This window comes from Scomber japonicus, chromosome 4, assembly GCF_027409825.1.
Source record: "Scomber japonicus isolate fScoJap1 chromosome 4, fScoJap1.pri, whole genome shotgun sequence".
In the NCBI taxonomy this organism is placed as follows: Eukaryota; Metazoa; Chordata; class Actinopteri; order Scombriformes; family Scombridae; genus Scomber; species Scomber japonicus.
In genome coordinates, this window is record NC_070581.1 from 23,033,118 (window position 1) to 23,057,165 (window position 24,048).

At 41.8% G+C, this 24,048-nt stretch overlaps 1 protein-coding gene across 1 annotated transcript; it reads left to right on the forward strand.

The window, feature by feature from the left end:
• The first annotated feature begins 423 nt into the window (after nt 1-423).
• On the forward strand, nt 424-23,184 carry bmp7b (bone morphogenetic protein 7b). The gene is made up of 8 exons (XM_053318415.1): nt 424-823; nt 16,368-16,560; nt 17,188-17,190; nt 18,090-18,238; nt 19,961-20,114; nt 21,303-21,384; nt 22,614-22,724; nt 23,035-23,184. Exons 1-8 carry the CDS (start codon nt 424-426, stop codon nt 23,182-23,184), a joined length of 1,242 nt encoding a protein of 413 aa, XP_053174390.1.
• The last annotated feature ends 864 nt before the right edge of the window (nt 23,185-24,048 follow it).

Here is a 24,048-nt window from a genome sequence, read left to right on the forward strand (position 1 = left end):
CTCTCTCTCTCTCTCTCTCTCTCTCTCTCTCTCTCTCTCCCTCTCTCTCTCTCTCTCTCTCTCTTTCTCCTGCTCCTCCCAGCACACACAGCGCCTCCTCAGAACTTGTTCGTGTCTCTCCCGGTGAAACCCGTCTGCTCACAGCCTCCTCTCTGCAGTTGCAGGCTGCACTACAGTTGGTAGCTGTTGGCCACAGGTTGTGGATGAGGACAGAGGTCCACGCGCACACAATCCGCCTGAAAACCAATCAATTAAAGGACTTTGAAGTGAAGTTCATGTTTCATTTGGGAGCACTTCCCTCAACATGAGGGACCGTAACTGATTTTGGATATTGAACACAGGCTACTAGTTGCTAAAAGTTCAATATCCATTTTCTAGAGTTTCGGCGAGCAGAACTGGGCGCAATTACGCACGGCGTTTACTATGGCACCGATTTTGGATAGACGAGCCCCCGCTTTGCTCTTGGTTTGGAGTTACTGCGTCCTGGCGGACACTGCTTTTACGAACTTTACTTTGGACAACGAGTTCCACTCCAGTTTTATCCACCGTCGGCTGAAAAGCCAGGAGCGCAGAGAGATGCAGCGGGAGATCCTGTCGATCCTCGGGCTGCCGCACCGGCCGCGACCCCACCTCCACGGAAAGCACAACGCTGCCCCGATGTTTATGTTGGACTTGTACAACGCCATGTCCACAGAGGGGGACGAGGACAGATACTCCTACCCCTACAAGCCCGTCTTCACCACCCAGGGCCCCCCGATAGCCAGCCTGCAAGACAACAACTTCTTGAACGATGCAGACATGGTCATGAGCTTTGTCAATTTAGGTAGGCTACATACTCTCTCATCCCGTATATGACCAACACCTATTGTGTAGTTGAGATAAAACTTAAAAAACAAACAATTTTACAAGAGTTTAATGCAGCAAAACAAGCACAAGGATAATACATTATATAATGATGGAAAAAATTAAAGCCACTAAAATCACTATTGTGTAAATATCAGTTCTCAATTCTTTCCAAGTCAATACTTTATTGACACTATTTCAGCATTAAAAAGTAGGTTACAGTGGGACCAGGTCATTATTTTGGCACTCTCAGGCACATGAGAAGATCCTGAAGAAGAAAGCAGAAGAACATATGTCATTTTTGTTCAGGATATACACTGTTTTCAAACATTTTTGGCTTTTTGTTTGTTGTCAAGTGATCACCTGCAGATCTTTACATACTATTACCGACTGTCAGGGCAAATTAATTAATGTAAGTGCTAACCTCCACTTTTTGCCTTTAGGACACGTCTTGAATCTTCTAGTCAACATTGATATGACATTTTATCTTCTTATCTCACCTTGCAGAGCAACACACACATTTTCCTGATAGTACACCTGCAAGCACACAGAAGTGGCGCACAATAACCATGTCTACACAAACTAGGTGCAGTTAATAGCCACATTCCTTCGTCTTTCTCTGTTTAACAGCTGTGCAACCAGCTAATATTCAGGTGCTCGAGCTGTGGATGATGGAGCAGCCAGCAGCTAATATGTCAACCATGTGTTATCTAAAGAATGAGCAAGTCAACAGCAGAATGGGATCAAAGTGCACTGGGTCCTCCCTTCACTCTGATTTGGAGACACCCTTACATACACTCAAAGAATAATGCTAGTCAATAAAGGTCCAAGGTTAGTTTGGTCAAGCAGATGGTCACACAGCGAGCCATTATGTTTCAGGATGCACTTTCCAATGGGACTGTTGTTGTTTCTTAACTTGTAGGTTGTTGAATAATGTTCCCTGGATGTTTCAACACCATTGTGCTTATCTAATCAGTATGTCAAATAAGAGCAACATTAGCAGGTAGTGTCTGATTTATGGATAAATAAACTAACCATAATAATTCAGTTTGCACAACAAATCATGCAGTCACAGCAACTGCCCCAGTCATGTTCCAGATGAGTAGTCATGCTTTATTTGAGCTCATTAGCCTTTGCGATTAATTTGATGCATGACAGGTAGTATAGTAAATTAAATTCTGTGAAGGCATACTTTAGTTAGATGTTTGCAAGTCAACAGAATGTTAGTGAAGTCCTGTCTGCAAGGAGTTGGAAGTTTACATTCAATCCTGGAAAGATCATTGTTGGAGCGTCTTGGCAAGAGAGAGGGAGGTGACACTGGTTCCTCCACTGCACTGTGTAATTACTGTGGGAGCTGCTGCATTGTGACTATTTTTGACAGGCTGTGACACAGATGGATTTGACCACAGAAGCTTGCAAAGTCAAGGGCCTCGCAAAGTAAAGGACCATGGCTGCAGTAAGCTGACAGAGAAGAAGGGAGCTTTCGAGAGGAGAGCTTCTTTTGCAAGAAGGATGCTTAAAGCACACAGAAAATCTAAACAAAGATGGGTCACGCCAGCTTGGGAGAACATTTTTATTTAATATATTAAAGTATCATGGAAAGAAAGTCACACTATGATCCTGAAGTCTTGTGGCTAATGCAATTACAGATGGCATTGGCCCAAGTTGAGTCTTCCTCATGGCACATGTTCAATATTACCATATACGTCTTTAATTTGGATACTAAGTAGGCGTTTATCATTGCATTGTATGCACTATCTGCCACGTGTTGCATCTGTCAGTAGGGTTCATTGTTGGGTTTTTCCCTGAGCCTAATGTGATACCATCAAATATGTATCCAGACGGCTTGATTCAAATCAGCAGATAATGCTGTTTCATTACCCTTCACATGAGAGAAAGAGAGAGAGACACATACACACAGAGAAGTAAGTGATGGCTATCAAATGGATTGACGATTTCCTCCAAATTCCTTCCTTTCCACATTTGCTCATTGTGGGTTTGTTTTCTTATTTAGGTTGTCTGAGAGCAAAATGAGTGTGGCTTTTATTTAAAAACTGTCTCTCAAAACGCTGCATGTCTCCATAACTACCGTGCCAAGGTACATTAGTCAGACTTTGTACACTGGTTACTGCTTCCTGAGAGGCCTCTTTTCATGCCCTGGTTTGTATTCTTATTTAGGGCTAAAATCTATGACAAAAACGTATCTGATTTCATTACGGGTACATAGAGCTACAGTAATAGAGTGTAAATTACCCATTTAAGTCATCACAGCAGTGTTAAAGAACATATGTCAGCACAATTAGCCACTTAATTGTTTAAGTAATGCCTTAATATACAAAAAATGAGTCTCTCTTCCTTCCTGATTGCCACTCAGGGGAGCTGAAACACTTTGTTGTCAGCTTGTGTGAGTGCGGCAGAGTCCAGTGCAGCCAGTTAGGGCGGGTGTTGGGCTCTGGGACAGACCCCAGCCCAGGGACGTCCTCTCACTGAGTCACTACAGTTTTAAAGCCCAGCTGTGTAAATGGCTTACAGCATACATTTAGAATGTACACTGCTACATGCAACGGGTCACCCTGACACTGGGTGTGTGCCGGACATGCCATGATAACACGCCAGCAAGTTAACTCAGTGCACGCACTCTCTGTCATTCAAGGTGGCATTCACTGTCAACAGAAAAGGACAGCAAATAAATAAAAGGTACATTTTAACATACCAGCAACATTTATAAAAATTCTATCATTTGTCTATCCAAACATAGGGTACACTCATATGTATCCTTTTTGTAATTATTTAAGGTAATCCCAGTGGTATCTGGCAGCATTAGCCCTCAGCCACTGTGAATTAAGGCATTTCCTCCTTAACAAACCACAGCTTCCAGCGCTTTTGGCCGCTACTTTGGCCTGCACGGAGCTGTAGTTCAGCTCAGTTCATGTTAAACTCTTACACAGGCCGAATATACTCAGCCATCCGGGCACAAGCACAAATACTCATAATGCTCAATCTCCATTGACACCTCCCAGTCTGTAGGAAAAGGACTGTGACTTGGACGTCTGCTATTTGCATCCTGGATGACTGAAACAGTAGCAACATCATCATCTGTGTTTGCATGGGGGGGGGGGGGGGGGGGGTTAGAGGGTTTTTTTAGGCTTTTATTGTTAAATGTTATCATGAGGTATCATTAGTCACAGCTTCCCTGTTCTCATAAAATCCTGCATGGATTAACGTAGCCTTAGGTGAGTCTGAGGAAAAGACGCAGCTTTACATTCCATGTTCATGTGTGTACATTAGAGCTAGGTGATAATTCTATATTTTGGTTTGTTTGGCGGATTCCTATTGTGATGATATGGTCTTATCAGGTTATTTTAATGTTAAGGGATTATACAGATGTTATTCTATGTTTTTCCAATAGTCAACTAATCTTAGCCCAAAACCAACAAAGTGTTAGTCCGTTTCTCAATACTTTCCGGCTTCCTTATGTCTGTAGCACTCAAATTTAAGCCCGCAGGTTCCTACTTAAGATGTTAATCTTTAAAAAAATGAGTCACAAATATATACTTCCATTTTTACAAAAGGCTCAGTAATTACCTAAAACAGCTGGGCACTGTCATTTTTAGTAAACGTTACTAAATCAGGAGTAAATGGTGCATTTAGTGGGCACTATTTTCAGTCATAGAGTACTGTAATACACATTTTAGTGAGTGTATACCGCCGCAAGACAGTTTATGTGGGAATGACTCAAACTAGAACTACAGTGCCTAGTTAATTGTAATGAAACAACATGTCAACCAGTGCAAATGTGTGGCTCAATTGTATCTTTTTTGTAATTTTTTTGGAAAATAATGAAGGTCTGTGGCATTCATTGTTAGTTTTGGTGTTTTATGAAATGTGTTGACTATAAGAAAAACATAAGTATCAGCCTTAGCCTTTAATGATTCATAGCTATAATTAAGAACAATTCATTACAGAAGATTTAGTTTTACACATAAAGTATAAGGAGGTTTTGTGTAACAGTAAGACAGTTTATAGCTTTGAGCATATATTTGAACGTTTATTTACCAAATGATATGTATCAATATAAAATATATTTTATTGATATCATGATAAGAACTTAGACCATGTTGCTCAGCTCTGGTGTCTATGTTCAATCCATCACACATTACGTTCATATATGCTTTCTGTATGCTCCTGTGTGTTTTGGAACTTTGTAGATGTTCATACTCCTAAACTCTTGCTGATGGGTCTGCATGCGTAACAGTGATGTAAGTCAGCCTCTATGTCTGGACTCTCAGGGGGGGTGCTGTCGTAAACTAAAAGCATCTAAAAAGTGAACAATTATCAAGCCAATGAAAAACATGCGCTACCAGGGTGCATTTAATTTCTCAGTGGTCCGCTGCTGTTAATCAGCACCAGATGTGATACATTTCACTAAATGGAGCTGAAGAGGAGTAAACAAACAAATCGTCTACGCTTTCTTTCTCTCATTGTTGTAATAGGCAAACATTTGGATCGTTATCTCACCCAAAACAAGCCATGACGTTACACATGTGACAACAGTTCAGATGAAAATGTCAAACATCAAAGCTCTGTCTATATTTAACTAGTGAGTTGAGAATGTGATGAGAGAAGGAAAAACTATTGCATTGTTGTCGACTTAACGTGCGAAGAGAGTCAGTGCTCTAGCAGGTAATTATCCTCTGCGTTACCTTGGTGACCTGACAAGGCACCACCTGGCCCTCCACCATTCACGACCCTCTGTTTGTTCCCATAGGAGCTGCCACACATTTTGTCTGCGAGCTCTCTCCACTTCCTAGAACATGTTAATAGTAAGGTAATGGAGAGCAGAGAGTTGAACAAATGTCTAAGTGGTAAATTAGTTCGGATTTATTAGAGGCTTTGGCTTTCAGACAGCATTGTGTCACCGGCACACACACTCACACGGCTGCATGCTCGGAAGCAGTTGTGTCACTCTACAGTCACGCTAGAGGCACGTGTTTAACCCAGCTCTAGTTTTATAGCTGATAGCAGAGAAGCAGAGCCGTCCACGTTTGTAATTTCAAGTACTCCAATACCCCTCTTTTTTTAAAAACATATCTCCCGTTCATTCTCTCCCCACCCTTCTCTCTATTGCTCCTTGCATTCCTCTTCAGAGTGGGCTGCCCGTGGTGTTGAGGTTAATACAGATGTTTCCCTCTGTCTGCAGGCCAAAGCAGCTGTGCAGAGAAACTTTATCTTTTCAGAGTCCAACAAGTCCCCTCATCACGACCTCCACCATCATGTCTGGCCCTGTCTCCACTCTGTTCCACACGCAGGACCATCTGACACCAAATTTCCCTCCTTGCCTTCCTGAACCAGCACATATTGATTATCAGCACTGGCCTCCTAGCTTTAATTAGTTAGTTATCATATGGTCCCAGTAGTGTTGTGCGGTGTTTAGTCTCCTACCTCCAGCTCTGGCCTTCACCTCCAGAGGTTTAAACCTCCCGTGCTCCCAGACATAAAACATTTCAACACTTTCTCAAGTTCTTTTGTGTGTTTTTCCACTCCCCACCTCTCTCTCTCTCTCATTCTCTCTTTCACACACACACACATACACACACACACACACACACACACACACACACACACACACGCACACACACACACATACACACACACACACACACACATTTTCTAAACCCAATACACAGCTTTCCCTTTTGTCTCTACTTCACTTTTCTCTGTTCTCACTTTTTTTTGTCTGTTTATCCCACATTGTTGAGTTGTTGTAATTTGTCCATCTCACCATCTCAGGCCAGAAGCTGCTTCCCGAAATGTGTTTTAGAAGGCTTCACATTAGGGCCAGAAAATTAAAACAAGTATGTGTTGAAGGCCAGTCGTCCCTCTGTGCATGCATCCTGTCCTTGACACTGTTAGTATGCCGTTCTCTTTCCCGTAGATTTATGTAATCGCTTCTGTATACTGTCCCAGTGGACTGAGAAGCAAATACATGTGTATGTACACGCATGCATTCATGTGTGGACATGGAGGGAAACACACATACACTTTTTTTATGCCCAAAAGGAATGTTTCTGGAGCTAATTAGTGTTATTGAGTGCATGTTTTATTGCCTTCTGCAGGACAGGGAGTGAGCAGAAGCAGAGGAATGTAACAGTTGGTACAGATAGCCCTGCCGTCCTGTCAGGTAATTTCTCTTAATGCACTCCACAATTTGATGTATTACATGGAGGTCTGGTGTGTAAATAAATACCATAAATGGAGACAAAGAATCTATCTTCTTATATGCTTCAGGCAGTTTTACAAAGTCCGCAGCCAGCAAGATCCAGGAAAATCCTGTTTTTTTCCATTTGTTATCTCTGCGATTCACCTGTTGAACCCAGGAGTCCAGAATGACATCTGGATGTACATAGCAGAGCCTCTGTGCTCTTGGCCAGGCCAGGGCACTTGCTGGGAGAGATGATGAAACACTCTGCGGGTGGGACTTGACAATGTGGCGAGTGGTCAAAAGGCCCAGATGTACTAAGCAGCGGGCGTTCTCGCTCTGCTTCAATGATGGACGGAGCTCCTTCACTGCCAGGAATGTTGGGCTCATTTTAGTTTTTCTAATAATTTTACTGTCTTGATCTGCAGCTTTCTTTTTTCTCTTTTTTTCTTCTTTCTTCTGCAGTATTGTGGTAAACTGATAATAATTTTCTCATCAGACAACATCCAACCACTGCAAAATTGCGTATAGAAAGGGGGTAACACGAGCTGTGTGATAATAAAAAAGTGCACAGGAAGACACTCGTTCAAGCCAGTTTTCTTTCATCTGGGTTACTTTGGCCTTGCCTTATCAGTGACTGGCAGCATATAAGACTCCCCTGCACTTCCATGACGGCGGGTACCAAACAGTGAAGCTGTGAGAGCAGATGTGGGCCAGAGCACAGCCAGAGATCCTAGGACCAACAGCTCTGCTGCTTTAAAAACAAATACTGTACTCTTTGCTTGGTACTGGGGCACTGATGGGGAGGAGAAAAGAGGAGGAATGAGATGAGAGAAGAACGAAAAGAGAGAAGTGGAAAAGGAAAGAGAAGAGAAAAGGATAGGGAAACAGGAGAAGAACCGGGAAAGGTGAATCACAAATGGATGCCATGAATTTCTCTTCTTTCTTTCCTCTTGGGAACATTGTGTGCTTGAGAACATTTGTGTTTGAGCAGTTATGTGTGCATTTGTGAAAAGTGAAACGCTATTTTAGAGCCACCTACCCTGCCCAGTCACCAGCTGCATTGTGTGATGTGTGTTAAGTCTCCTAGCGGAAGATTGCGTTAGCGGAAGCCCATAATACTGACCAGATTCTTCACCAGGCTCCAACAGCCAAATCAAAGATTGTAAAAGCCAAGCAACAACTGTACGCAAGTGTTTTTACGATAAGTGATGAAATATTTCGTCTGTGCAGCATGGAGTATGAACTGCATGTGGTAGGTTTCTATTTATTTAGGCAAGCTTGCAGCTGTGTTTCCCTTGTGTTTCCTCCACAGCTATTTTGTTTATTTTAGAAAGGAACGGGCTGTAATTAAACAAAATAAACAACAAGCTGTTAAAATCAGGGTGCCAATGTGCCCGTCATGTGTGCATAAGGTGCCACTTTGCTACTCTGGGGTGCAGGAGGTTTTATATAGACACCAGGACATGTCTGTTTCTCTTTGTGCCAATGTGTGTATTGTATGTGAATTTTCCTGTGGTCTATAATAAGAGGCGGCTTGGCTGGTTGAGGAGGGTGTGGCCCCTGTGGCCGCAAAAGGATAAAAACAAGGGGATAAAGGGGAAGGGTGAGTGGGGGAATGGCTGTGGTTCCACGTCTCAGAGTTGTTTTACCCTCCAGCTAAGAGGAAATGCAGATGGTTACAGTGGCATTAGCACAGAGAGAGATCCCTGTCCACACCCCTTCAACCCTGTCTCTCAACACATTATTCATCACACCACAGAACAATGACCGCTGAGCATGAAGATGAAAGATGTGGCTTCTTTTTTTGTCACCATTGCTTTTCACTAATGTACAATCTGAGTCTGTCTGAGCTCCAATTTCCAAGATGACTCAATTTGTCCTGCCAGACCTTCAGTTAGTGCAGTGAGGACTCTTCAGATTCATCAGTTTGGGTCCATCCAAATTAAAAAGAATTATATTTTCTCAAATACCACTAATGGTGCCCACTATAGCCCGACCACACCATGTTTTAGGTCGATAGTGATACTTCTTTTTCTTGTCTTTTATTAGCTGACATAGGTGCCGATACAAATATACAATGCCAGTCAAAAGATTTCCCATTCTCTTGAATGAGAAACTTTTGCCTGGTACTGCATCTGTCATGAGTTACTATTGGCAAATACATTTGGTTGGGCTTTACTAGCCATGCATTTATCTTTGGGTTTATGGAACTACTTTCCACCATCTATATTGTACAGAGTAACTGTTACACTGATTCTACAAAGAGATGTTGCCATTGAAGTTTAAAAGAGATGTAACATACACATTTCTTGGTCCATATTTTTATTCTGGCACTTGACTCAAGTGTCTCTACTGAATTAAAGTAATAAAAAACAACTTCGTATCTTATACTGGCCCTTTATTCAGCCCCTCAGTTTGGCCTCTGTCTCAAACAGGCAGTTCTGTCTCTATAAGTCTCTATAACCCAATGAGCCCACTCTCTTCTTATTGGTCAGCTTCCATAAGATCTCCCTTGTTAGATTTTGCTGGTTCTGAAGGTTAACAAACAGTCATTGTAAGATTGAACTTCTTTTCTTCATTTGAGCTGAAATCCAATCCGAAATATGTGACTGAACAATGCAAACAAGTAATCAGCAGATATTAGCCCAACCTTAGCAAAAACCATAGCAACAAAGGATGTGGAACAGATGGCTGTTTTTGGGCATGCGTGAACAATCTGAAGCATTCACAGCAGGCTGAAGACTTGGTTTTTGTCTTTCAAGGAGCATTTTTTGTTTGGAATATTGACTATGTTTAATATAGACATTATAGCAGTATAAATAACCGAAAATCACAAAAAGTATATGTCCTGTTTCAATGTCATTTTCAACATTTCCAATTCCATTTGTATTGGATTAGCAGCAGACGTGGATATATCTCTACCCTTCTATGTATGGTTAAATACCAGTATAGGAAAGTGGGAAAAATATGTGTTGTTCTAGAAGGATGAACTACCCCTTTAACACAGCCACTGCCTGAGTGCTCTGTAAAGGGCAGAGGTAGAGCGCCAAAAAGTCAGATACATTCCTGTGAGTTCCAAGCTGTTACATATCCAGTAAATCTTTGGTCCATGATGCCCAGCGAAGCATGAGGTGGAACCCAGCACTACAGTTTATGGGTGCAGAGGGCAAGCATATTTGATGGCTGCAGTGAGAGGGAGAGGGAGAGGTCAACAGTGCTGCTGTGAGTATAATCTGAGACCTGTCAATGGCAGACAGGCTGGAGAACTCAGGAAAATTAGGTTTGACCACAAGTCTTAGATGTAAGACTCTTCTTCCTGTGGTTACTGCTTCTGCTTGCACACAGGCAGGAAGGCAGGCTCAAAGGCATGTGTACACAATCGCGTGCACACACACACAAACACACACACAGGCTGTGGTGAGTTAATGATCGTTAAGTGTGAGTTAAGTTATAGCATGAAACTTTGTTGACCCTTTCCCAGGGAACCAGTGCTGTCAGGCCCTGCAGCAGTATAAATACATCACACAGGCATGATGTCATCAGTAGTCGCCAGTGGGCAGGATGTTTCCTAACGTGGTAATCGCCCTACTGTGGGTAGTCACCCAGTACCCAAGAGATCAAACCCTCCTTACTCTTTATAGGATAAACATCTTGAGCAATCTGCCCCTTCCTTGCACTCCATTTTTCTTCCCCTCTCTCCTTTTAGCATTCGGAAACTATGACTTACTTGTTCCCAGTACTGTAATTAAAACATTGTTGGCGTAAGAGGAACCGAAAGGAAGAAAGAATGAGACAGATCGTTATGGTGCATCAGTCAAATCTGCATGACTATGTAGCGTTACAATTCCTTCATGATTCTCCAAATCCCCATCATAAAAAGATCTGAGCATGATTTGAATGACTTCGCCTTGATGCTTTACTAGTTTCTGTTTTTAGGAAGCAGGTGTGCTGTTAGAGTTAATGGGCTCTACAGGGATGCAGAATGAGGTGCAGATAGTGATGGCACAATCATCTCAAGAGAAGTAAGGGTGGTTGGGGAGGGGGCGAAGCTTAAGCCATTGGTTTAGAGAAGTGAGAGCAGTGCCAGGGGTGAGATCCCCCCTGCAGAGCAGCGGAAGTGTCCAGGGCGGGACTAAGGGGTGTGAGGGTGCTGAACAGACACTTGAGCTAATGCGAGCCGTCAGATCTGTCCGCTGCTGCTCCGGAGCCTGAGGTGTTGGAGAAGTGTCTTAGGTCTACAAGCTCGGCAGGAGAGGGGAATAGGAGGGAGAGGAGACTAAAAGGAGAAGAGAAGGTAGCATGCAAGTAGCAAGCAAAAGGAATTATACTGGTGATATTTGATATTTTTGTTGTTGTTCAAAAAAAAATCCCCTGAAAAGACCAAAACCATGTGTTTGTCTGTCTTTCAATACTTTTCTCCACTCTGTCTATGCCTTTTAGCCCCAAACCCAGCACTTCCATGAGACATAAATATTTAAAAAGGGGTCATGATTGTATGATTTCATAGTTAAAAAAGGTTAAATGGTTCTTGATGGGCACTGTAGTTTTAGTAAATGTTGTTCAAAATGGAGTAAATAGTGTGATTGTTTTTCAGCTGCTGATTGGGTGTGCTTAGCCAAATATAAATGCCACCAAGATGGTGTATGTGGCAGCAACTCAAAATAAAGTGCGTTGACCATGTTCATCATAGTGAAGAATAATGTCATCCAGTGGTACAGTTGTTTTGTTTTTTTAAAAACATTTTTGGATGGTCTGTGGCAGTCTTTCACAACAGCAGATAATACTTTTTAGTAGGGTCAATTAGCTGTTAGTTTTGGCTTTTTAGTGGGATTTGTTGACAATAAAAAATATTTTTTTAAAACAGACTTTGTGTTTAAGTCAATCAACGGTTTACCTCAGATAGAATAAAGCAAAGAAATGTTTTGATTGATTTAGAGCTTTTCAAGAAGAAAGATATTATTTCTGAAATAAAATAAAGTCAATTGAAACATGGGAAATCATGGCAAGCAGAGTAGTGAGCCTCAGATAACTACTGACTATTTTCTGGGAGAAGATCTGAGGTTTTAGTTTAGAGCAGGCACAGCCTCTTTGTAGTGGAGAACATGATAAGGAAGCTGTATGCCCCATGGGGAAGCATAAATCTTGGAAGATGCTAACATAGTGCTCATAAGGTTGTAACCCTCTGGTTGCCAGGTGCAACAGCTTTGAGGATGGTGAATTCATCATCATGCCGACATGTCTGATGTGCGCTGCTGTGCACGTGTGTGGTCCGCTCAAGTCAATTGATGTGGGACAACTGTGCATCATCAGCAGTTTGTATAAAAAGCAAATCAGATGTCAGACTGAATGATAAAAGCCACTCACAGTGTAAGTGTCTTTGTGTGCTTGTGTGTGTGTGTCTCTGTGCATGTATGTGTGTTGTCGCATCTCTAATTATGGATTACAGAAACCCATAATGATTGTGTTACCGTGTTGTGACGCACAAGACCGTTTGCTTCACAGGCAATACTTTGTCATAGTTGTTTGTGTGCGTGTGTGTCCGTGTAAGGAGAAGCAACCGATCTGGACGGTGGGTGCTCTGAATGAAGGGCTCATATGGCAAGAGAGGGTGTGTTTGCCATGTTTGCGGTGTGTGTATGTTTGTGACACAGGTGGGGCGATGGCTACTCACTTCCTCCCAGAGGAAGTCATAAATGCACCCGCTTGGCTTTAACTGTGCCTCTTCCCCTCATCTAATGATTGCCATACTGCCATAATGGCCTGTACGAGAAAGAAAAAGAAAAAGAAAAAGAGAGACAAATAGCAGAATCACAGCAGAGACTAAAGCTACACTCAATCTAATTTTACCTCAAACTATACAGATGAAATTCCTGCATTGAGAAGTGGAAATGGAAAGCGATGTGAGAGAATTAGTCAGTGTGGGAGTTTCACAGCAGCATCCAGCTGTTCTCACAAGCACAAAGATAAAGAGCTTTTACAGTGAAGGGGTGGGTTGGCTGCTCCGGAGGCTAAAGAACAGGTCTGGCTTTCTCCCTAGAGGGAGTGCACCTGCACTGGGCTACAGGAGGAGGGAGAGGTCCCTGGTGTGGTGGAAGAATAAGCAGGCCTTGGAGCCGAGAGGTATGAAGGAGAAATGAAAATGTGTGAGAGGGTACCAAAAGCATGAAGTAATTGTTTCCTGGCTGAATAATAAAATGAAAATGGCGGTCGTTATTTTGTTATAGTCCTCCTTTGAATAGTAGAGAACACTTCCTTTGCTATGATCTGTGTGTTTGCAGTAATGCTGGGATCATTCAAATAAACAACACAATATTAGAGAGAATCATTTTTGTAATACTAATCAATAAAAATATATGGTTGATGTATGCAAAATTGCAAATAAAAACAACTGGTGGTCAATTACTAAATGAACTGTGCTCCTGTATTGCATTATATTAGGCAAAACTCAAAGGATATGGATATTTTTCTTATTTTCAACAAACCCTATACACAGTGCCAAACCAAAAATGAACTGATCCTATTACAAGTATTGCATGTGTATCCAAACTCTGACATATCATTTTCCAATTTGCTGTAGGCCTCCGTTGCCATCTAAAAATGATTTAAAACACATCAGTAACAGTCAACCTCTTGACTTTATACTGCATAGTACACTTTTAAGAACTTCAGTTTTTGGACAACAACAGAGGTCTAGAGCACAGAGGAATAAGATATATCAGGCTTTGGACACACACATATTACTTGTACAGTAGATTAGATTAGAATTAATTGTTGGTTTGGCTCTGAACATGAGATTTGTTGACAATAAGAAAGATATAATAAATCACCAGCATGATCATTTAACTGAACATTTTTTCATTCAATAACAATAATGAACTAAGATAATGTTGAATTAGTTCAGACTAATAGGAGAGTCAGACTGTGAGGTGTGCTGCACGTGTTACAGTGACTTTTACAGCAGTAAAATGTATGCATTGTCAACACAGTCAGTGTAAAGTGTGACTTGGGGGGTGGAGACTTGATGAAAGCCCGGACTGATCAAGTGACCCATCCATGTAGACAGAACAGAAAGTGGAGCTAGAAGAATAAAAAAGAGGTAATAAATAGCGGGAGGAGGGGGCGTGGTTGGTGGAAATGATGTTGAATCGGTAAAAGTCTACAGTGAAGTAGACATAACCTTGAACTCCTTTGTTTTCCGGAAGAGTCAAACAGCTTTTCAAACCAGTCCAATGTGTGCCTATAGCAGATGGAGGACAATGGGAGCCTAAAGCTAGAGCATCTAATGGCCAACAGAGAGCAGAACTGTCCCTCATTGAAGAGTAATTAGATCCTTTCTGTTGCTCCTGCTCCGGCCAATCATCTCACAGTGCTGCCTTTGTATAATGTCCTTCAGCAACTGGGTTTAATAGAGGCATAAATGAAAAGGGGATGCAAGGGAGAGAGTCTGCTGGGAAAACCACATAAGAGGCAAGAGGGGAAACAGGGCTGAGGAAGACAAAGAGGCAGGTGTACAGTGAAGGAAATAACAACACACTAGCCTTGTAGTGAAACCTGCATACCATTTACATCATTGAACATTTATATTACTGACAGCTGCTACAGAACAAGTATGCTATCATCAGAAATTCTTTTGAATTGTAATAGTGGTGTGTGTTGTTGTCCATTTATGTACATGTGTGATGTTGGCCTGGCAAAGATCCTGGGATGTTTTTCCTGCCAAAGTTGAGCAGAGTTCAGAGGCAGTCGACTTTGATGATGAATTGTTGAGTTGCAGTGGATGGTCGATGGATGGAGCAGGGGAGGGAATGCTGGAGAGGTTTTCCTATGTCACCTGGTTTGGACTGCAGCAGCATGTGGTTGAGATTAGAGTTGACACAATTAGTCAATTAGTTGATTGGCAGAAAATCAATCTGTAACTATTTAGGTAATTGATAAATTGTTTAAGTCATCTATAAGATGAAAATACAAAATATTCTCATGTTTCTGTTCATTCAATCACTGAGGATTTGCTGCTTTTCTTTGTTTAATATAATTAAAATTTTGTTTGTTTGTTTTGGAGTATTGTTCAGACAAAACTGACTGTATTAGGACTATAAACAATTATTTTCATTTCAAATATTATACTTATATCTGGTATATGGAATGTCAGAAAATAGTACAGAAAAATGCCCACCACAATTTCCCGTTGCCCAAGTTGATGCCTTTAAATAGCTTGCTTTGTCTAAAACTCAAAGGTTTCAAATTTGCAGTGACATAAAATAGAGAAAATATCTGCACACTTATGCTTTCTGCCTTTATTTGCACTGCATTGGTTGCTACTAAATGACTAAAAGAATCTGTCAAAAATCACTAATTATTTTCTGTCCTTCAATCAATAAATGTATTTATTGTTTCAGGGTATCCAGGTTAAAAAACAAAAACAAAACGGGTGACTTCTGGTTAATACTTAAAACTCATCGGATGAAATGCCACCACGTCTGCATAGATGATATATTGTTTCCATTTCGCAAGCTTATAAATCATTTAGTGTGTTTGTGTGCGTGTTTATGTATCTGTTTGTATGTGTATAGATGTGTGTGGGGTCTGTCTGACAGTTGATAAAGAGGGAAGTGGAGGGAGAGCGAGATGATGAGAGACAAGGCACTGACCCCTGGGATGTCCTGCTGGGACCTGAGAGGAGCAGGGTCAGGGGGAGGGGGTACAGGGAGGGGGTTGGAAAGCTTGGACGTAAGAAAGAAAAAGAGGAGGGGATGGGGCTGGGGTACACCAAACATGGAGCCCCAACTCATGAGAACCAGATGAAGGGCAGACTGGATGACTCTCTGGGGCTATGAGAGGAAGAGAGGGAGAAGAAAGGCACTCATAAAGCTGTCAGAGTCCGCCTGCATCTCTCTATCATGGCTCAGTGTGCGCCAGATGCATTGCTCCTAGTACTGGTCCTCATGAATGTTTCAATCATAAGGCAACATGTGTATTGCATATATATAAATGTGTTTAATCTGGGACTGACCCAGAGTCTGACAAGCTATGTCAGCTCCTTGCTAACAAATAAATGGTAATGGGCTGTGGAGGAAGGATCAGTCTGAGAGGAAACATGTCTTCTCTACCTCTTTTCCAAATATATGTTTTCTTTCTCAGTGAGATGAAACTCAATGTCACATTACCCTGCAGTGTCTCCCTTCAGTCATTTAGTGTCCCTGCTGGTAACTGATTCAACTGGGGATACAAAATAGCTCATGAAAAAAGAAACTACATTCTTTGCATACATAAAATCTGTTGGATGACACATTTTTCATTTAATTTTTATGCTTACTTCTTTCAGTGGAGCATGACAAGGAATTCCTACCAGTGCGGCGGCATCATCGAGAGTTCAGATTTGACTTATCACGGATCCCTGAGGGTGAGGCGGTCACTGCTGCGGAGTTTCGTATATATAAAGACTTCATCCATGAACGCTACGATAATGAGACCTTCCGCATCAGCGTCTACCAGGTGCTGGAGGAACACGCTGATAGGTGAGCATGGGTATATGGTTATGTGGCCATTTTTAGTATTGATGAATTGTTAAAGGATAAGTCTGTTGATATTCATGCAAAATGTTCCTTCATTGCCAGTAATATGGTCATTTATTTGTTCAATCCTATGTACATCATCTTAGTGCTGTAAACAAGGGAAAAAAATGAAGATGAATCCACTGACTGATCCCCTGAAAATAGCCTCCAACTAATGTACTATTTATTTGCTAAAAGCAACAGTGCCCAGCTATTCTAGAAAATAAACAAACCCATATCTTGAATAGGCTTGAACAGACTTAGTGGAAGGTCAGTGTTACGTGCCGAAAGAATTGATAGATGGAAAAATAATAATTTTTGGTTTTCTTATACTTAAAGTCAAGACAAAATCGCAAACACTTACTGTTCTTCAAGGTGAGGAATTGTGACTTTCCCTTTTTTATGTAATTGTTAATTGAATGTCTTTGGGCTATTTTCAGATATTTGATAGACTGTAGAATTAATGAATTAACACCCCACATTATTCAATAATGAAAATAAGCATACATTCCAGTCCTGTTCTGGGAAGCTTCTCCAATCAAAGCGGGACTTTGCCCCACCTTCTGTATGTGGCTAATCCGGGCCGTCCAGAAGGTGTATGTAACTCTGGAGCAGCCCATGTCCTGCTCTCTTCGACCCCTCCTAAAGGTTTCTGTTGTCCAGAGGGAACAACACAGTCATTTATTCCTCTGCCAGAGACAGGCCTGGGTACATGAATGAACTAGAGCTCTGTGACACACTATCTGCCCAGTCAGAAAATAGGTCGGGATACATGAATGGCCACATGAAGAACAAGAGATTTTAGTCTCCAATGGTGAAAGAGTAGAAAATCCAGAGTCCAGTGTTGGACAATAGGACTGACTTGGACATGCAGTATTTCACTCGCTACTTTTCACACAGTTTTTTCCTCTTTCGCAGCTGTGTTTCTCTCTCTCTCTCACTCTCACTCTCTCTTTCTCTCTTTCTCTTTCTCTTTCTCTCTCTCTCTCTCTCTCTCTCTCTCTCTCTCTCTCTCTCTCTCTCTCTCTCTCTCTCTCTCTCTCTCTCTCTCTCTCTCTCTCTCTCTCTCTCTCTCTCTCTCTCTCTCTCTCTCTCTCTCTCTCTCTGTGGCTTTCTGGCTCTCCCACAAAATTCCAGATTCCAGCCAGTGATGGACTGTGCGTAGTGTATGAAAGGACCCGTCGTTTATAAAGCCATTATTGTCAATTAAGAAAATGAAGTGTTCCCCTGGGCCTCACCATCTGGAGCCCTCCCTCCCCACCTCCCTCACTAGTTCTTTGCTCCATCTCTCTCTCTCTTTGTTTCACTCCATCGGACTCCTCTGAATCCCTCTCTCCGCTCCATTACTTTTCTTTGCGCTTCGGTCACTTGGTTTTACATTCTGTCAGATGGCTTCAACCTATCTTTTGTAATTGTGCATTTAATCCCCATTGACTTATGTTCGTCTCTGACTGCAAGTGTGAACTTTTATTATCTCCTGTTTACCTTTTCAGGGAATCTGACCTGTTTCTCCTGGACTCACGGGTGATCTGGGCAGCAGAGGAAGGTTGGCTCGTTTTTGACGTGACAGCCACCAGTAATCACTGGGTCCTGAACCCAGGGAGAAATCTGGGTCTACAATTGGCTCTGGAGAGCACAAATGGTGAGTGTCACTCTCATCAGTATATTCTATAGACTGTATAAAAATGATGGACGTGTGTGGACAGGTGTGATGTCACCAATGGGTTTGAATTGGAGCTGGTTTGAAGCCAAGCAGGTTATGGTCGTTGCCTCCTTTTCCATTTGGAGCCAGGACTTTCCAAATGAGTGCGGGGTGTTGCCTTTCATGCTCTGGAAACACGCACTGCTACCTCAGGCCAAAACAAATGTTAGCTAATTTAGTTCAATTGTGCCAGGTATCATAATCAAGTAAAATTAAGCTTATCTAAATACTTTGACAGTAGTTTGACTCATTATCAGTCCTGGAGCTGGAGAAAGCAGCAGGCAAGTGAACTGTCAATCACAGCTGTTAATCAACGCTTAAATGGCAGACATCAAAACCTACTTCAAATCCTATTAACTGAGTGATAATTTCCAAAGTGACCATCAGCACACATATTAGCAATTAGGAACTAAATACTCATTGAAAAAAACTGACTTAGTATTTGTAGAGAGAAGTGAATGGGAGTCAATTGGAGCCAGGGATTTTTCTGGAGCCCACATGTAGTGGCTGTCAGTGGCATAACACTTTAAGGTGCTTCTGCATTTACTTTACCTTCAAACACAGCTGAATATGAAGAAAGTACCACAAACACTTCACTTTTTATTATTGTAATTAGTTACCACTCCTCCGTAGAAACCACCCAACCATCACATTAAAATTTTTCTCAAACAGACCCAAGTTAACCACATTGCTGTAATGAGGAGTTGATATTGTTGGACATCTAACAAACAAGAGAGTCTGCAGTATAATCCCACAAGCCCACATCATAACTGTTCAGGATTTAATTTCTTGCAGGCCAAAGAATCAGATTATTCATTATCTGTGTGTACACAACAAAGATAAATCAAAACCCTGCTTCTCGTCATTCATCGCCAGTCATTCATCACCATCATCATCCGTGATACCCTCAGCATCATTAGCTGGCATGCAGAAAATTCCCTGCGTTATCATAAAGATAACATCTCAGTGGGAGTTTGTCATCACAAGGCTCGGATGTTAGTCAGTGGAGAACATTGTCAACAAACAGTGTGGAGTACAAGAGTGTGTTTGAGAATATTATCTCTCTCAAGATGGCAGGATGTTACATGTAAGGTGAGGAAAACAGACACAGTATTGCTTTCATGTTGTTGGAGAGGAGTGCTGGGGAGGCTGTATCCATGAGTGTGTTTGTGTGTTGGATCGGGTATGAAGGGTTATGGGTGAGCATGTACAGACAAGCACATGGGACATCCCGTCGCCAGCAGCGACCAGAAGCCTTGATTAACCACCAAACGGTGATCAGAGACACATTCTTCCGTGTGAGAACAAGATAGACACTTCAGACGACGCATGCACATGCGCGCACAAACACACCCACACACACAAACACAAGCAGAACGGCTTTGATGTTCATTGCTACGTTTGTTCTTGGCATTTCAGAGTTGGAGAGGGGCGAAAAAAGGGAAAGGAATTCACAGAGGAAAATCTCATTTGTAAAACTGAATGCAACATTATAAACACAACAAAAGTGGTTTCAATTAGAAAAGAGGACCACACACACCAATATTTATTTGCATTCAAAAGTATTTCCTTTCTCCTTGTACATTGCCATGTATGAATAAAATCTAGATTTCCTTGAGATGCCAACACCTGTTGTACTGTTCTCTTTGTCGCCCCCTACAGGAGAGAGCATTAACCCTCGTGTGGCGGGGCTGATTGGTCGCAGTGGGCCTCAGAATAAACAACCCTTCATGGTGGCCTTCTTCAAAGCCACTGAGGTGCACCTGCGAAGCATCCGCTCAGCACCAGGGGGGGCCAAACAGCGTAACCCCAACCGCTCTAAAGGGGCAAAGAGCCAAGAGGCACTCAGAGTGGCCAATGTTGCAGGTAAAGTTGCAGAAAGTGTGTGTGCTGTATATACAGTCAGTGCTGATTTATGCTGTTGTGTTGGGCCGACTTCTGGTTTAATCTGGCTTTTGCTGGCTCTGTGAGGAATCCGTGGAATGGCACGCAGATGACTTGTACTTGTCGGCCCATATGAGAATTCCCTACATTTACACAGTAAAACATGCAAAAACATACAGTATGAACAAATATACATGCAAACACTCACACAAACCCACAATACACGCAGAACAAACAATAGTGTATCATTGGAATGTATGTGTTCCTTGCACAACAAAGCATGCAATGTATGTTCGGGGCCTTTGTTTTGGAGGTGTGAGAAGGCTGTGTTTATGTGAAGCGCTGAAACATTAGACTGTAATGCCTGAGCTTCAAATATCCCTCTGCAGTCTTTGTTTATTTACACAAGCATTACAGAGCAGTCGGGGCCAAGTTCCCTGCATGGAGGTAAGGCAGCGCAGGCTTTTATGGCAGAACACATCTGCGGTGTGCTGTGGGGCAACCGGGGCCACAACACATGGGCCAAATGGGCCTGTTTGGAACTTTGGATACCAGCGGTCTTTAACTGGATGATGAGAACCAGTCTCTCATGATCATTTCCAATGTGAACCACTCTTAGGAACTAATGTACCACAGAGCCCCAGAGATCACCAGAAAAAGAGAGCGAAAGATACCATTAGATAGAAAACAGACTATTCCTATTTAACACACGGATGGGGTAAGAGGGAAAAGAAATTGTGAAGAGAGGAGGAGAGGAAAGAAATACAACTTGAGTTATGAAAAATGTGGAAAGCCTTTTCTGTGTGCACATCTGTTTCAGCCAGTGGAAACTCAAAGCCCAGCAGAGAGTGACCTCTAAGCAGGGTGGCCCATTCATTTGAAACAATTACTAAACTGCTGCTGTATCTGGAGGTGATTTCCTTCAGCTATTGTTTAAATGTTAATGTTTTGTATGAGGACATTGGCTGGGTTTAGGTCTGTTCTTTATCATCCACACATAATTGGGGTGTGACTGCAGTAAATAGTTGCTTTTGTCACTGAATTGGATAATAACATGTACTAAAGTATAATCTCTCTTTCTTTCTCTGTCCATCTGTCTGTCTCTCTGTCTATCCTCTTTCTCAGAAAACAGCAGTACTGATCAGAAGCAGGCTTGTAAGAAGCATGAGCTCTACGTCAGTTTCAGAGACCTGGGGTGGCAGGTATGGGAAGCATTCCTCACCCAAGTAGCCAAAATTGCTTGGCCCAGTAGAGGCCTAAATCGGGCACTCCTGGTTGCAGGTTTTATTCCAGAAATCAGCTTGATGTTCTCACTATAATTTAAAAAGTGTCCTCTTACTGTCTAGCTTCCATAATCCAGATGAAAAAAAGATTTCAGTTGATAAAATATTTGCATCTATTTAAACAAAATAAAATCCTTTGCATTGTAAAAGAAAATGTATGAACAATTAGTTCATCAATTGAATCAATCAGCACAAAATTACTTAACAGCCAATTTGCAACTGGTCCCAGCTTTATAAAAAAAGAACAGGTTAAGGTTGTGGGTGATTTTTCACTTTGTTTTATAGACCAAATGAAATGAAAAATTGGCACAATAATTTATGACAAAAATAATCCTTTATTGCAGCCTTAAATGTATATTTTGATTAACAGTTGACAATGAGCAATTACAAATGTTCTCCTAGAAAGATGCCAGAATGGACTTTTTAGTAAAAATGTCAAGTCAAAATACCAAAGCAGTTACATGGTTGAGGACTGGGCTGGAAGCTAGGAAGAGCAGGTATTCAGGGCAAAGATGAGATGAGGAGCTGATGATAGGGACTGGAACCAGAGCAGACAGGAACGCAGGGAAACAGGAGACAGAGTTAGGCAAAGGAAAAAAAACTGGCAACAATAAGAGAACTGGTAATGTATGAAAAACTGGCTCAGAGCATAGACTGACTGGTGCAGAGGCTACAATCTGGCAGAGTGGAAGTGGCAGGGCTGAGTATTTGTAGAGGTCTTGATTATTGAGATGAGGTGCAGCTGTTGTGGCTCTGCTCTGACTCCAGCACACCTGTCTCCACTCACAAGCAGACACACACACACACACACAAACAGAGAGGGAGAAAGCCACTGGGAGAGTGGCAGCAGGTTAAGGAAACATAGAATCATAATGGACTTCATTGTGTCTAAAACTAAATCTGTTTCCAGGCCGCCCAAATGTGGCTCAAGTGCTGCTAACTGGAGTTGATATTCAATCAATTTTATAGCTGTATATGGACCAAATCCGTTTAAAATTATTATTCAGATGCACAATCACACCTTGCGTGAACTGAGAGCACTCAGCTCAGCTCTCTCTCTCTCTCAATGTCTGTTTTTAACACATTTTACATCCTTTTCCCAGTTCTTCATTTAAATTTCTGTCACTGTCACCCTCTCTGTTTCGCAGGATTGGATCATTGCTCCAGAAGGATATGCAGCGTACTATTGCGAGGGAGAGTGTGCCTTCCCACTGAACTCCTACATGAACGCCACAAACCATGCTATTGTGCAAACCCTTGTGAGTAACCATGAAAGCAGGGAACACAAACCCAGCAGTCATGTTAGGAGTCTAATCATCTCATCATCTGTCAAGACAATGTAGTTGCTGTTGGAACTGCTATATATGATGATCCAAAGCAATTGCAGAGTGTATTTTAGAGCAAACTGTCATCAGTAATTTGTAAGTGATGTGGCACAAAGATGTGTTTGTTGTGCATGACCCTGTGTGAACATTTAAACATTTACATAACAAGATAACATTTCATCCATGCTTTAATTATGAATTTAACATTTGACTTTCCCCTTTTTTTTTCTTTTCAAATATGCAGGTTCATTTCATTAACCCAGAGACGGTTCCTAAGCCTTGTTGTGCTCCCACACAGCTCCACGCCATCTCCGTGCTCTACTTTGATGACAGCTCCAACGTCATCCTCAAGAAATACCGCAACATGGTGGTCAGAGCTTGTGGCTGCCACTAGACTGTCAGCATCTTCACACAGAGACATACACACACACAGACAAACAAACACACACGAGCTGAGAAGACTTCTCTTTGCTGTCAGACACCATTTGAAACGTTGGCATTTGAAACCTTGAGAGCGAATTACATAGTGCATGCTCATGCATTTTATGAACGTTCAGAGAGTTCAAGACAATTTCCTGTGTGGGAAAAGCTCTCATTTCATTCTCAAGGTTGTCTTCAAGTAAACATGATGTTGTGTGGCCAAACAGGAATTTCCATCAATTTTAGATTCCTCTCCACAAGTACACACACGCACGCACTCGCGCAAACAAACACGCACATACAAACCCTTTTGTGCTTTCTACTGTGTATACAAGACATTTAAAGCAGTGATTGTACTGTATATTCATTCACAGTCAACAATCTTTTGTTTATTTCAGTAATTGTTATTGTAGTTCATTCTTTTACTGTAGATTTTATTATATATATTATATTTTTATGACTGAGAGACCCGGTTCTGAATTTATGAACTCTTCTATGTACAATACTGTGTAAATAATTTTTCAAACAAAGCAAGAAGTGTATTTATTTCCTGGAATGTCAATAGGGTTTGTGTTTTCTTAAGTATGTAATGCTGCCTGTTTTCTTTCACATGATAGTACACATAAACTCTGCAAAAACAAAAACAAAGTTGACAGAAAACTACTTTGACACAAGTTCAGGCTCACACGCCTCTCTCTGCCTGATGTGAGCACCGCACACTGGTGGGAGGCAATTTATGACAACTTGGACCTGTGGAAATGTCTACATATTTCATCAGTGGAAGCTGTTACATAAACCTGCAAGTTTTCACAACAACAAACAACTGAACTGTCATGGG

What these genes read in the sequence shown, in the direction of transcription:
- bmp7b (XM_053318415.1), top strand. Translation starts at nt 424, where the DNA reads ATGGCACCGATTTTGGATAGACGAGCCCCCGCTTTGCTCTTGGTTTGG. An exon ending in TCAGAGACCTGGGGTGGCAG is followed by an intron (nt 21,385 to 22,613) that starts GTATGGGAAGCA and finishes TCTGTTTCGCAG; the next exon opens with GATTGGATCATTGCTCCAGA. An exon ending in ATGCTATTGTGCAAACCCTT is followed by an intron (nt 22,725 to 23,034) that starts GTGAGTAACCAT and finishes TCAAATATGCAG; the next exon opens with GTTCATTTCATTAACCCAGA.